Source organism: Cylas formicarius, unplaced genomic scaffold, assembly GCF_029955315.1.
Source record: "Cylas formicarius isolate icCylForm1 unplaced genomic scaffold, icCylForm1.1 PGA_scaffold_10__41_contigs__length_53128322, whole genome shotgun sequence".
Classification (NCBI taxonomy): Eukaryota; Metazoa; Arthropoda; class Insecta; order Coleoptera; family Brentidae; genus Cylas; species Cylas formicarius.
Genome location: NW_026844214.1, coordinates 42,173,965 through 42,189,074, shown reverse-complemented (window position 1 = coordinate 42,189,074; position 15,110 = coordinate 42,173,965). Strand labels below are relative to the sequence as shown.

Here is a 15,110-nt window from a genome sequence, read left to right as displayed (position 1 = left end):
CGACATTTGACTCACGAGTTTATTTGACACGAGCGGAGCGAGTGTTTAATAAACGAGTGAGTTAAAGAGTTTAGCGAAGGTGTTGCACACTATACTTTTTCTACGACCGTTAGTTTTTGGGTACATTTTCGCAAAACAACACGAATACATTGACTGACATGACTGTCAGAATTGACAAACGTCAAAATTCAAAGCATGGGAAATATGCCCGAAAACATCCGATTGCTCCCAAACCCGTGCGGTAAAATTCCGGAAATGTTCGAAGTGGCTCGAATTCGTGGGAAACGACTTGGTAAAGTGACGCTTCCCGCATGCTAGATCGATGCGTAATTAGGTATTTTATAGACGGGAGTAGAAAAAATATATTTCCTCATCTATAGAGAATGGAGGGAAATTATGCAAAATTTCATTGTTGAGACAAGACTTAGGAAGAATAATTTCTCAACATGGGAAATGGAATAAAGAATAAAGAAAAAATTTGTTTGATTTTTTAATTCAGTGGTTGAAGAAACACATAGATATAGTCTGTCTCGAAGTATATGGGCTTGGTTTTTGATGGACCCTGCCTTAAAAAGTAATTACTACCTTAATAGTTATTGTTACTGGGTAAACCAAACAACCAATAATTTATTTATAGGTAAAGGGGACGACAGGGGCGACCCATACATAATAATTAGCCATTTTTCCGTGTGTTTCGATAAAGCTTGTTTTTCTTCTTTTTTCGTTATGTAATCGTATTTTCTGTTAGTATTATTGTGATTTTATCGTACCTAAACAATCATAATACAATATTAGATCTTAATATTTTTAAAGCACTGCTGGCTTATTGCGATCGGCAGGTTATTGCGATAATTTCCGTCAAAAACGAAGAAGATATGCTTTAAAACAAATGGTATTGTATATAGGAATGTTTTAACCCCATAGTTAAAGCAAAGGTATTTTTTCCAAAGTATTTTTGCTACAACTAAACACTTCCTGTGGGTCGCGATTCCAAATATTCAAATGCTTATAAGCGTATGCAATTCCGAAATTTGGCTTTTCCAATCGATCAGCAACATATTTTCCCTGTCAACATTCGTACCAAGAGCCCCTCACCAATAATGACGACAAATTAGTCCGGTTCCGACCCTGTACAAAGTCAGGCGCGTCACGGAATGCATACGACAACGACTCCCACGCGCCCGAGGACGACCGACCAAAGCCGAACCGGCTCTATATAACCGAAGGCGCTCTATAGATCCGCACAAAACTGCAGTGGAGATTTAAGACCTGTCCAACTGCTATCCCGTTGGAGACAGAGCTTGGAAACAGTGTTGTGTTCGTACTGACGGTGTTTTGCATAGCTGTACGTAGTTCTGGGCGAGTGCAGTTCAGCGGAAAACAAAAGGTGAGAGTGACATTTTCGATTTTTATAAAATAAATATAGAAAATGAATACTTTGTGAACCTTTAAGGCTTTCATTGTCTGAAGGGAAACGCACCTTTTTTGTTTCCGGGTTTCACGAACAATACCTGTCACTTTTGAAAACTATTCGTCTCGTGAAAATGTTATCGAATCCGTTCCGAGCGATCTAACTACGCTAGAGCCACATTACATTTCGATTCGCTGGTTATTTATAGCACCACAGTAGCCGACCTAGATGCGACAGAACAAACTCAGAAACTAGTAGCGCATATCAGGACAATAGAGGGAAAAGTTGAAAATATGAGATTTTGGATAGTTAACTGAATCAAACCAAATAAACGTGTAGATATGCATTTTATTATCAGTAATTGTGAATTTCTAAAAGCCATCGAAATGTGTGTTAAACTTCTTAGATCCACTGAAAGAAAAATTGCTCCTTAATGGGTAATAATTTCAATAAAAATGAACAAGACGAGAAGGTAGCGTAGAATAATTTTAACATTATTGAGTGAAAAAAAGGCGAAGTAAATAAAATATTTTGCAAGAAAAGTTTTTAAATAGAAACGTTTTAAGGATATTCCTTCCAACACTAAACAATAAACCACTGAATATTATAATAAAAAGTTCTAGTAGACTTGTGTAATAGCAATTTGATACCAAAAATATCAATTCTTCATGTCGTTAAATGGAGCTTCTATAACGGCTCTTTCAGAAGATTTTTAATAAATGTCCCTGATTACAATTGATTTATTTTTTATTAGTTAGTTGTTAGTAATTTCTAGTTATGTTTATTTTTTTTTTTAATAAAAAATTAGTTTATGTGTAAAAACTACAAATTTAATAAATAAGTTAAATTAAAGACAATTAAGTTTCTGATTCAACATTTACAGCAAAAAAACATTGACGAAAAAAAATAACATTAAAGACCTAATAAAAGACTTATCCATTATTAAAATATTTTTAAATTTGGTTTTCTCAGATCTTGAAATTGGCACTTGTCTGATTTATGCATATCATTATACTATTGTAGTGTGTTTATATTTTTGATATCGAAAAGAATTTTGTTTTTTTTAAATCCATTGCTATACCATTCTAGAAAATGCCTCCCAGGTTTCGATTATATAGGAGTATTTTAAAATCCTGGAAAATCCTTCGCAAAAATAAGAAGTTGGGGTGTAAGTTTAGATCGAGAAAAATGTCGTAATTTCTGTAAATGACGAGAGGGAAGCATGTAAAGAGATCCAGGCCGCGGATAAAGAAGATCCGCTTTAACTTAGGGGTTTTATTTAGATTAAATGTCTTTTTGTTTTATTTCTTGCCGCTTGTTCGACTCCCATACACATTCGCCCATTCCGTCCGACATGGCTGACGTAAAAGTAGAAGAAAGATTGATAATTAATTTAATTTTGCATATGCAAGTAGACACTTGTTTAAAAAGAATTGATCCATGCCGTAAGTAATTTATTTTATTTCGAATGTTTTTAATAACGTTTTCGTATTGCTCAGTATATTGAAAATATGATCCACATTAAAAATGTTTTAATAACAGTTTGTTTTGTTTTGTTTTAATGTTTGTTTTGTTTAATGTTAATGTGGTAATAACAGTAATGACATATTTTATTTTGTTAAATTAAATCTTTGTGCAGTTTAACGAATTTCTTTCAAAATAAAAATTTTAATTTAAATTCCCTAATGTTCGCAAGCGTATTTTTTCAAGGTAAGACAGCAAACATCGTTCTCTCCGGATCCCGAAACGAGGAAAATTAATTTTGCATAGGATGAGCAAAAAACAACATTGCCGTTCGTCCAGGGGCAGTAATTAATAAAGTTTCGGGGTACCGGCAGACGGAGAAAGAGGCGGGTTGCCTCGCTTAGACAAAGAAAATTTGCCTAATTGATCATTTCTGGTTCCCGCCATTTGCGGATAGTAAATTTAGTGGCGGTAATGGGGTTTTCATTTCAACCATAATGATGTTGAACCTTGCCTCTGCTCAAAAAGAAAGATGAAGAATGAAAGCATTTAGGTGTTGGCATACCACGAAATAAATATCAATTACAATAATAAAATAAATAATAAAAAAAATGAAAATAATAAAGTTGATACTTTGGTAAAAAGTCACATACATCCTCTACTGAATACGGTGAACTCCATATGTCGAAATGGAATGGTTCGGGCAATGCAGCCAAATGTGGGCAAATATTATTTAGAGTTAGTAATAATGTGAATTCTTCCCTTTGCCATACCCAGTATTACTAATGACGGATAACTATAATAAGAGATATTATTGCTCAACATTCCATCCTTTTTGGAATTTTTTGGGGGTAAATCGTCATCACGGATACTTTGTGAAATCATTTCAATAGTTTTGGTTAGTGAACTAAGTGGTTGTGATATATTTTGACTATTTTTGACTGTGACAATCTTGTGGATATAGAATACCTACTAATAATTTTTTGCTGGTATTAATTATTAAACAATTAACCTACGGTTGCAGTAATTCGCAAAAGAATGTTTCGTTTTTGGGGTAAGTGAAGTATTTGGAAATATTGCATGATAAAATATTGTTACAAATAAATCTTAGTTATCATATAAATAAAATATGTAAAAGTGAAAATAAAAATAAAGCATTTCCATATGTTTGTATAACATAACAATGCATATATGTGCGTTTAATTTATAAATAAAAAATAAAACTGTATTTTGGTATTTTACCCATTGATTCAGTAGCCACAAAAATTTTGAATGTTTCCATTTTCAATATTGGTTAAATGTAAATACATATTTTGATAAATGCGTATCATTAATATTTTAAAGACTTTAATATTTTCAATTTCTAATTATATCAATTTGTATACGCTTTTTTTAGAATGCATTTTTAGATTATTAATAATTTTATTTTAAACAAATATTTTTAAAAATATTGTTTCATCAGACCATGAGTAGTCTTTTTTTTCTAATGTAAAATTTGCCTCACTTTTCTTTCAAACATTCGAAATAGAAAACCCGAAATAGCTCGCCGATCATCTGCCGTGGATTTTAATCAAATTTAAACTACTACAAGGAGTTATTTATACAAGCCGCGCTATTAATTAACGGGAGATACGTCCACCAACCTCATATACTCCAAATTAAGCTACACGCCCACAATAGACACCCACATAGGTTTTTTTTTGCTGACAATTTTCCACTCCAGCGAGCGCGAAATGACGCTGCGATTTTCAATAAACTTTAACCTTTCGGCATCCGGCCTGAACTCACACGGATCATTTAGCTCACGTTGCTTTACGCCCTTTTCTCTTAAATCGGTTGCGAGGTTTTTTTTTCGTATTCTCTCATAGGAAAACCGAAAATTGTGGAGAAATAGAAAAAAAAAAGCACAACCGCAGATTCTCGGAGAAATCACTATAAAAATCAGTAATCAAAATATTTTACAAGCTATAAAAGCACACCAATAATTGCACTAGCCAAACAATACCATCACAATAAATAACAAGATTCTCAAGCAAGATCCAAAACCATAGTAGTATTTAATTTCGATCTAAAGTTTGTCACTGTGATAACAATGGCAACGCTGTAACGTAACTTTCTTTCCCTTTTGATAATCAAACCGTGGGGCCCGATTCTAATACTCATTTTCCTTACGCACAGACTGTACAAAATGCGGTCAGTCATCGTACTGCTCACATACTTCTTGATCAACCGCGACGTAGATGCATGGGGGGGCTTGTTCAACCGATTCTCCCCAGAAATGCTGGCCAACATGGGCTATGGTGGACACGGAGGAGGGTCGTTCTTGGTAAGTCACGCCCATTAGGTCCCATCATGCGCAGGGATAAAATTGCACGCGTGTTCCAGAGAGACGGAGATGAGAACATGATAGAGGAGTACGTCAACGTTGGGGAGGACGAACCTTGTTACGGGAGAAGGTGCACTTCCAACGAGTACTGCTGCCCGGGCACTATTTGCGTGGATATGGACGGAAGTAGGGCCATAGCTATGCAGGGTTTCAACTATTTATAATAACCTTAAAACTCATTGGGTGCCATAATGTTGCTAGAAAAAATCAAGAATTAATCATATTTAGTGGCGTATAGGAACAACCCAAAATACTTTTTACATAAACTCATGGTCTAGTTGGAGTGGATAAAAGTTAAAAGCTCCAAACTAATGGAACATGGGTCTTCACTATTACACTGTGCAACACTTACTATGTTATACCATGCATATGACGGTAGAGCCAAGCTCTATCCCTTCGCCGCCATATAACGTAAAATCTAGTCATAGGATTAGCTTCGGTCCATGGGAACTTTTACTTCTTTACCGCCCTCTTTTTCAAAACTTTGATTTGTTACTTATAAAAGCCGCCGTCGTTATTATTTACATTTTTGGTAAATCGCAGGGATTTATTTTTTTGCCCTTTTTAAAAGTGCTTTTGCCAAATAAAAAAAGCAAATTAGTAATTCATATGGATGTATGTACGCTCACTATAACTTTAACGCACCCTGAATATTCATACTTCATCGCGTATTTAATATTCACCCCGCTGGTTCCGCGCCATCTCAAAGTGGCAAACACCGTTATTTTGTAATTTATGAGGATAATATCACGTAGTTAAGCCGCAACTCGTATATCTTGATTGGGGCAACTGCCATTACGCCCTGTCGCCCACTAAAAGCCGTATATTACACAGTACGATGTATCCAACCGATGCGCAAAAAATTTTTAAGAACCATAGGTCGGTTTTAAATTCAGTTCATTTATAAACTGAACTTAATTAAATTCAATTAAATTAAATACCAGTTCAAAAAAAAAACTCTAGATAGCAGTTGGTTGAGATGTTCTTGTAAGAACTACAAAAAATGTCAACTTTAATAATATATTTTCCATAATTTAATATTAATTTTATAAATTAGATACTAGAAGCTAGCTACAAATGCCAATAATCATTTTCAATATTTACTTGATAAGAAATTAATAAGTTTTGATTTTGATTAAACCTAAAAATTAGGAATAAGAACGATTAAAATCCACATATGGGGAGTTACTGATAACAAATATTATCTAAACTTTTAAATACATACGTGGCGTTCTAATTGAAATTCCAATATTGCCGTTAGTTTAAGGTAGATTCGACAACGTCCCATTGGAGAAAATATTTAAAGTTCATTACATCTTTGAACAGGACGCTCAATGTGTCTCATAATTAATGCAGTATTTCACCCCTGTTATCCCAAATGGGCGTTTGGTCACCAACACTTTTTCCAGTAGTTGGAACATGTCTGTTGATGTACGGAAGACGCGTCGGGGAGCTCTGCAGAAAAGACAGCGACTGTGAATCGGGTCTGGTATGCGCAGAGTCCGATTCTGGACCGAACGCAAGAGTTTGTCGTCCTCCGGTGCACCAAGATAAGCAGTACTCCGAGCCCTGTCACATGTCGAGCGAGTGCGACATCTCCAGAGGCCTGTGTTGCCAATTGCAGCGGCGCCATAGGCAAGCACCGAGGAAGGTAAGCACCCATTGCGCCAACACGCAACTGTCTTCTTCGTGGTAGACCGTATAACGATAGTTGGTTTGATACTGCTGCACTAAATCGAGTGTATGAGCGGAGTCGTTGTGAGAAAACGAGCCACTTTACTCCAAAGTCAAAAAATAACTTAATAGTGATGGGAAACCTGATGACGTGTTTTTCAAGAACTGAATAAACTATAGGCCGCAAGTAACCATTTGGATTTAAAATAAGTGCACCACTGCACCATTAATGCAACTCTTGCTATTAAGTCGAAGTCAGTAGGCGTAACCATAACCTTTAAAGTTATGAATCATTAACTACGCGTTGTTTGGTTTATTATTAACCGTTTACAATAATATTTTATATCAATGTAACAAACGAAAACTGGACATATGCAAAAGCGGTAAAGTTTGAAATGGGTCTATAGGAAACGAATCACAGACTACGGATAAAACAGATAAGTATAGTTTATATGCAATTGGCATAAAGAACGATGTCTCTACATTTACGCACAATTAAAATTCCTTTTTTTATATTTTTCAGTGAAAATTTAACCCATCACTTCCCATTTTCAAATAATTCTGATTATTAGCTTATACGTGACACGGATATCTTGCGGACGATTACGAATTCTACTTCGTCTCATCACCTACACCAATGGACTTCATCTTGTGACTGTGCTGTGGCCTTATTATTCTTTTCTTTTAATTTGTGTATAGGACTATGTATTTAACTGTACGATAATAAATTTTATTTATTTGTTGCCCCTTTGTTTTCTGTAAACTTTCGTAATAAAAATTTCAACGCACGCATCTTCATTTCCTGTTTTCCTGTTTGTATTTAAACTGGTACACGTCGGGTACCACAAATGATATTAACGAGTGTTTAATAAATAACTAGCTGAAGAAGTTTATCCACCTTTTGCACACTACTGACGCATCCCGATGAATGTCAGAACTGAGAAGCGTCAAAATACCATCAGTGTTTAAAATCTAGTGTTCAGTTCAGAAAACGTCCGAAATGACTCGCGAAAGTGTTTGAAGAAGCTGACTTCTTACAGTGGCACTTTGCGCGCGCGTAATCAATACATAATTGGATATCTTAGGGTAGCGAATAGAGAAAAATAGTTTTTAGATTTAAAACACCGATGGTATTTTAACCACTGTTAATGTTCAAAGTCACATTACTCGCCACTGAGTGAATGTATTCGTGCTGCTAAGCAAAAATATACAGAAAAGCTAAAGATCGTAGAAAAAATATAATATGCAACACGTTCATAAACTTCGCAAAACCTATTGCATAATATAGTATAGCTTTACATTCAAACTAGCTTAAAGTCTTTAAGCTTTAAGCTAAGTCTTTTCAAGTATTAATTTTCAAACGTGGTGAATAGAATAGAGAACAAATCACTCTTAGGACCTAGGACCTGTTGCTATACTTTAATCATTAAAAATCCTTAGTATCCTTAATCAGGACTTACTTGTTACTTTCAAAAATCGATAAAATCGAATTTTTCGAAAGTATCTACGATCGTATACAAATTTTATATCTCAGTGACGGTACGTTCTAGGGGACTGTCGTTGGTACAGAAATAATCCGCGTGAAAAAAAATTTTTTTTGTCTATCCGTTCTCCGTTCTCGTCTTTTGGGTTTTCCGGAATAACTTTGTAACCGCTTGAGCTACGAAATTGAAATTCACCTCGTTTTTAACCCTCCACGAGATACATCAGGCTATAAGAAATGGCCTCCACCTGAGGCCGTCATCCAACTTTTTTTCGCGATTTTCGACAGTTTTTTTTATATTGGTATGAAACACGATAAGTGTCCGAAATTTGAAGCGATCGACTTCATATTTGGCACATATATGCAGCTTTGCGCCGTGACGTAACCTATTAAAAATGGGGGAGCTCGGGAGTCGGGAAATATTCTAAAAAAATAAAAAGTCCCGTGTGCAAAGGTCCACAAAAAATCATTTTTCAAAAACCGTTTACTATACCAAAAAACAAAATTCTAAAACCAGAAGACGCAGAAGATACAGCTTCATAAACCTTTATTCTTGACAATTTTTCAAAAAAAAACAGGGTGCACCACAAATTCAAAAAAACAGTGTCATACGCCGCATCAAGAGCTATAATTTTTGTATTTGCGGTTTTCGTCTATCACACACGCTGCTCGGGATATTTGGAAATATCCATATGAAAATCACTATTTCGGGGGCTCAGTCAAGACGCGATGACGTCATTGATTATTACGGCGCACTGAATGGTTCCAGAAAAAACTTATTTTCTGGAAAACCATTTTCTATTGTGGAAAAATTCTTGAACCAGGAAACGTGGAAGATCCAGGGCTATAAACTCCATTTGTGGATTTTTTTCAGTTATGTACAGGGTGTGTCAATTAGAGGTAAAAAAAAATTAAAATACCCTGAAAATTGCCGTTTTCGTGGATAGCCGTAAATGAAAAAATGTAAAACATGGAGTAATTTGGTTTAAACAATGTCGTAAACTGTATCGAGAGAGTTTCAGGCTTCATCTACTATACAGGGTGCGCGAGATACTTGGAAAAATTTCATTGGAAATCATTATTACTTGTACAATTTTTTATATTTATCAAAGTTTGTTATGACTTTGGAATTCGGTGATACGTGAAAGACACTTTATACTTTATACTCTTGTTACATTGTGTCATTAGGCATACGAGAAATAGATTTATATCTGCCTTTAACTTTGATAAAGTCTAGAGCTGAAGCAGTTCCGGTTGCGGCAAAATCAAACAAAAAAAAACTTTTGCAGGTCTGTTCGTACTTCAAGGATCCTCTGGTGTGCATAGGACCGGTAGCGACCGATCAAATCAAGAATGCGGTCGAACACACTGCGGGTGAGAAGAGAATTACGGGCCTGGCGAGCTTCAAGAGGCCCATGATGCACTAAACCAACCAACCAATCCTCTCGGACAAATTAACGTTTTTAAATAAATTCATTCCGTTGTCTCTCACAAAATGTAGCAACCGTTTTTTCGGGTGACGGCGAAATCAGTCGAGATCCGGCGGCGCGATGAAATACTGCGCAGAACCTAGTTTCAAGGTCACATCTCCGTTTTCACATAAGAACGCTCGAATTTCGACCGATGACGCTTTCGCCCGCTTTAGGGTTAATCAGTTAAATTTTCGAAAAATATCCTCGATAAAGTCACCGGTAAATTAATCGATAAGCGGGATATTTTGATATATTGTTTTCATTTTAAATCCGATTTTGCCGATTGACGTCCATATTTGAGAATTTAACGGAGTCGAAAACGTGTCACTAATGACAGGAGCGTAATACTCGAACCGCAATTTGAAACACTCATTGTTGTGATGAGGGTCTTAAACATTTTCATTTTGTCTTGAAATATCAAACCACTTTTCCTGACATTTTCGTTTTCTCGATACCTTTATTGTTGTTTATTACAAGACCAAGAAGGCTATGGAATTTAGAGTTGACAGCTGCGACTTGTAATAGTTGTAAAGTTAATGTTGTGTTCGTGACTGGTTACTAAAACTTACTTCTAAAAATCGTACGGAACCTTATAGAGGGTACGTACTTATTTAGAAGAGGAAAAGGTCTTCCAACGATTATTTTTATTATGACCCTGAGCACAATACAAAATTACGTTTAATTACAAGACGCATTACAAAAAAAATGCCCTATATAGTCTATAAATCATCCTTTCATTCCATGTCTTCCTTCGTTTGTCTTTCCCTTTTGTCCTGTTTTCTTCTTTTTTCCTTCATTTTCAACTAAATTCTTGACGTCATGTGATATCGAAAATCTCAAAAACGAAAATGTCTAGCAAAGACACGAATTAAAAATTAACGGATATCAATATAATAAAATTAAAATCGAATATAAAATAAAAAAAATATTTCCGATTAAAAATTTTTCAAAGTATTAGGCCGTCGATTTTGCCAGGTGACAGTAGTTAGACAATTTAATTGTACGATGGTTTTTCGAAAGCTCTTGCTGTCCCGTACGCGTTGGACTTCTTTCGATGTTTGTGTCCTCTCTAGAACGATAACGTCTAATCTATTAATGTGCAACAAAAAACAAAATGGCTGAGGTATTTATGTAACACACACATAACACTCACACATTACTTTAGGATACCGAGAACGAACTTGGCCTAGATTTTAAACTTATGGCGGACACGCTGGTGTAACGTTTAGAGTTTTCCGTCTGTCAATAAGAGCACGGGTGTGGCGCATGCCGTTCAGCGCGCCACCTAGCGGTCGCGACTCGGTTGTGCGTCGCGCCTTTTAGTTAATTTCATATTCGTCTAACTGTGATGTCTTAAAGATTTAAACGAAGGCACGCCCTCAGAGACGCAGGCAGAAAAATAAAAGATATTTTCGCCAGTGGCTTCGTATTTCCATTTGGGTATAAGAGATTTTAACAAAGATACATATCATGTTATACATATCATACATAGGTAATTAATTATAACGATATACTGTACTTAACTTTATTGATGTTATTGTGATTGTAAACAATTATAAACAATAAATGTCTACAGCAAGTAATATCATAAAGTGTTGTGAGCATTTTTTGTTGTATGGTGCAGTGGTGCTCGTGGGAAACATTTTAAACCTTTTTGCAATTCTTGCAAAAACCTCATCTTAACCAAAAACGGAACATCATTAATTTCCTCGATTATTTCTTTAATTTTTTTTTAACAACTATAACGGTTTCCACGGCGTCAAACTCGAAGTCAGACACTAAGGGGAGCTCACACTTCGAATTTTGGCACATCAATCATTCTGCTCAACACCATCAGCACCATCACAAGGACAAAATTAACAATTTATTTTATCTGGTTTACGGAATGAATGAACGAATGAATGAAATGAACAGAAGCACAAATGTTGCGCTTTTGTCCAGGAGTTGGTATTATCAACAGATCATTCTGAATTTATCTGGAAGTGCCCCTAATTATCGAAAATTTTTTTAGTAGAGCTCACTTAGTGTTGTATCTAATTCTGCTGCAAAATTAATTAAGTTCAAGAAATATTTCCGGATTCTCGCCAATGTCGTTCTCATCATGTCCCCATTCTTTAACACATTTTCATTAATGTTCTGTATATTTAGTTAGTTGAGCTGCACATTTCGTACACTTTCGTACGCTTTTAGAATTTTCATGCCTTTTTATTTTTAAACTCAAATGATTCTAGATCGGTGGCTTCTATTTCCGTCCAAGTTTTAACCCCACCAAAAAGTAAGCAGGAAAAACAATATATTATTGTTCATTGTCATTACTTCATGTTAATTAAATTGAAGACTACCCCCATAACTCACAGTGAATATAAATGGGTACTCTATTATTACTGTTTTTACGTTTAACACGCTGCTTCGTAAACCAGTAAGTATCAACCATTTTCGCCGTTGCGCTAGGCTAACTGTAGCAAACTCTACCTATTTAAATCGGAGCTTTTGTTTAGACCATCGCATGGGTTGAGATGTGCTGCGCAGATATTTAAAAGGTGGCTGAGAGCACTTTCATGTGATCCAGCTAAAAAACAACTTCCTTTCCCTATGCGTTCGGTGGCATTTCCATTCCAGTTTTTTATCATTATGAGGATGCGAATGCGAAATATTATGAATTTGCTTGTTAATAAAAGAAAATGTTTTAGTTATACTATGTTACTATGATTTTTTCCTGTAAGTTCTTAATTTTTTGTGAGCTCTGTAGTACTGCAGCGCACATGCACCAGCCGCCCCTGGTGTGGTGACTGAGAGATAGGGGTTAATTAAAACGGGGCTTTAAACAAAGGAACATTAACTAGAATAAAAATGGGAAGGAAGGAAGAAGACATTTGCATCATTTTGGGTTCAATAAAAAAAGTTGCGCAAAACTAATGTGGGAACGTCTACGAAAAGGTCAACCACATTTTTTATTGAAGCGTTAAGCGTATCGAGAAAAAAATTTTTAAACAATAGAAATGGGGTGCAATCATATTTTACCAAGTATTTTTTCAAAATTTTTGAAATTTTTTTTTGATAATTTTGGCTTCCAGAAAAATATGTTCTCCTTCATAACCGTTCACCCGATCGGCAAAATTCTTTAACCAGCAGGCGCGGAAGATCCAGTGCAATAACATTTATTTCAGGCATTTTTTCGATTATATACAGGGTTTTCAAATTATAGGTAAAAATCTAAAAGACCTAAAAATTGTTCTTTTACAGAGTAAATTATTAACCGCAAACCATAAATCGTAAAAAATGTGGCCAATCGGGTCAAACAATGTCATGCGCCGCATCAAGAGCTACAACTTTTCATTCATTAAAAAAAGTTGCACAAAATTAATGTGGGAAAGTCTACGAAAAGGTCAACCACATTTTTTATTAAAGCGTATCGAGAAAAAAATAAATTTTTGCATGAAAGGGGTTTTTATGTCTCTTGTTTATTTAGTTTGAAAGGCACTATGTAAACTCGCCAAAATACCCAAAACTAGCCAATCCAGATATGGGAATATGATCCGTTACTAACACAGAAGTATCCGCCGACCTAGCCAGTGCAGTCGGGGTGGTCATATAGTGCGCTACAGTTTTTAATTGGTCGGCAAGTGTTTTATCACTCACACACATTTCTCTTTAAGTAAGATGCTAAGATTAAAAAAAAAACACCAAAACTCTAGACCGGAACTGGAAATTATGGGGTTCAGTTAACGTGTAATGCAATAATGTAGATAATATTACACAACTGGAGCGCCTTTACAACATTTGACACCATTTCTGAAAAATTGCGCAATAAAATAAAATAAATAAATAAAATAAAAAGAGCCACGAATGGCCAATAATATTCACCTAAATCTAGATCGTATCTCAACTATTGAAATTGAAATTACATCAGTACAGAAATTACATCAGAAACAATATAAGTACGATGTTTATAGATTCTAATATATAATAGCGAACCATCCAAAAGAAATGTGCATAATAAGTATACGAAAGATTCGTAAACTGTCCTTTTATTCCCTAAGGAGTACTTATCCTTGTCCAATCGGTTGGTAGCGCGTGGCTGATGACTCTGCAAATCCTGCAAACTAAAGCTACAGGCTTGCTGAGGCGATTTGTGGCGAACCGCAACGAACCGGGTTTTGTAGGACGTTGGCGATGACAGTGAGCAAAGCAAGATCTAGGTCGGAGTACTCTCGTAAAGAGGGAGACGAAAAAAAACGCCTTAAAGGTAACAAGACTACTGCCGGGTCGAAATGGGAATGGGAGGAATTTATTGTTGTCTGTGTGATCAGCTAAGATACGGAGACGTTTGTTTCGACACACACCGTGTCTTTATCATATCTCATTTGATAAAGACACGGTGTTGTCGAAGCAATTGTCATGTCAAAATATATAATTTCGTGAAAATCTGAACTTTTAAATGGATTTTCATCAAGTAAAAGGCACCTCAGTTCAAATGCGTCAAAATTTCCACCGTGCTACCTAGATTCGCCATCCCAATCGCAGGTAATCCGCAAACCTAACTAAACTTTTTTTATAATGAAAAAAAAAGAGACAACGCGATAAAATCGTTCTTTAAGTAGGGTAAGAAAATTAATTATTCGCTCCGATGTTCAATCGTAATATGGAGAATTCGTTTCAATCTATTGGACTCTTAGATAATATAGTGACCCTAGCACTGGCGGCTATAATATTTTCGTAAAGATTGGGATGATTTCTCGAGCAAACCTCTAAATTTCACTAAAAAACATGCTATTTGCTCTCTTTGTCGAATTAACGAACTGTCAGCGGCCATGTTGGTTGTTGAACGCCGCTATGTCATCTTCGCTTCAAAAATTATGCCCGTTCAGCTTTATGTCCGTAACAAACTCAGGCTTATTTCTCACAAGACCTTAATACAATTTGTAATATTGAAAGAACTTCCTCAGTGGCTTACCAATATCATTAATGATCTGAAACGGGGTTATTGCTAGAAAATTTGTTCTTCCACCAGAATGTCAACAATAACTGAGGCAATATCGGAAAGAACTGCAAATTACAAAAAATTAAATTTCAAAAAGGATGGTCCCTCATAAATAAAACAATTGAAAAAAAATAATTTCATGTTGTTATTGCTATTCTATTAGCTTTTAACAGTATATCCGGATAGGGAATTTCAGTTTAAAAAATCATAGGAATTGAGGCAATCCGCTAATCATATTG

General features: G+C 35.5%; 1 protein-coding gene across 2 annotated transcripts; it reads left to right on the top strand.

Moving 5' to 3' along the window:
• Positions 1-1,232: 1,232 nt before the first annotated feature.
• Positions 1,233-11,482, top strand: LOC132706012 (ITG-like peptide). Of its 2 annotated transcripts, none has more exons than XM_060677057.1 (5): positions 1,233-1,387; positions 5,054-5,201; positions 5,261-5,387; positions 6,674-6,912; positions 9,708-11,482. In XM_060677057.1, exons 2-5 carry the CDS (start codon positions 5,064-5,066, stop codon positions 9,843-9,845), a joined length of 642 nt encoding a protein of 213 aa, XP_060533040.1. In that variant the 5' UTR covers positions 1,233-1,387; positions 5,054-5,063; the 3' UTR covers positions 9,846-11,482. The 2 variants fall into 2 exon arrangements, with proteins under 2 accessions (XP_060533040.1, XP_060533031.1); XM_060677048.1 differs by having other exon boundaries at positions 6,671-6,912.
• The last annotated feature ends 3,628 nt before the right edge of the window (positions 11,483-15,110 follow it).

Excerpts from the sequence above, each read along its gene's own strand:
- LOC132706012 (XM_060677048.1), top strand. The coding sequence starts at position 5,064 with ATGCGGTCAGTCATCGTACTGCTCACATACTTCTTGATCAACCGCGAC. Across the intron at positions 5,202-5,260 it reads ACGGAGGAGGGTCGTTCTTG|AGAGACGGAGATGAGAACAT; the intron begins GTAAGTCACGCC and ends CGCGTGTTCCAG. Across the intron at positions 5,388-6,670 it reads TTGCGTGGATATGGACGGAA|TAGTTGGAACATGTCTGTTG; the intron begins GTAGGGCCATAG and ends CACTTTTTCCAG.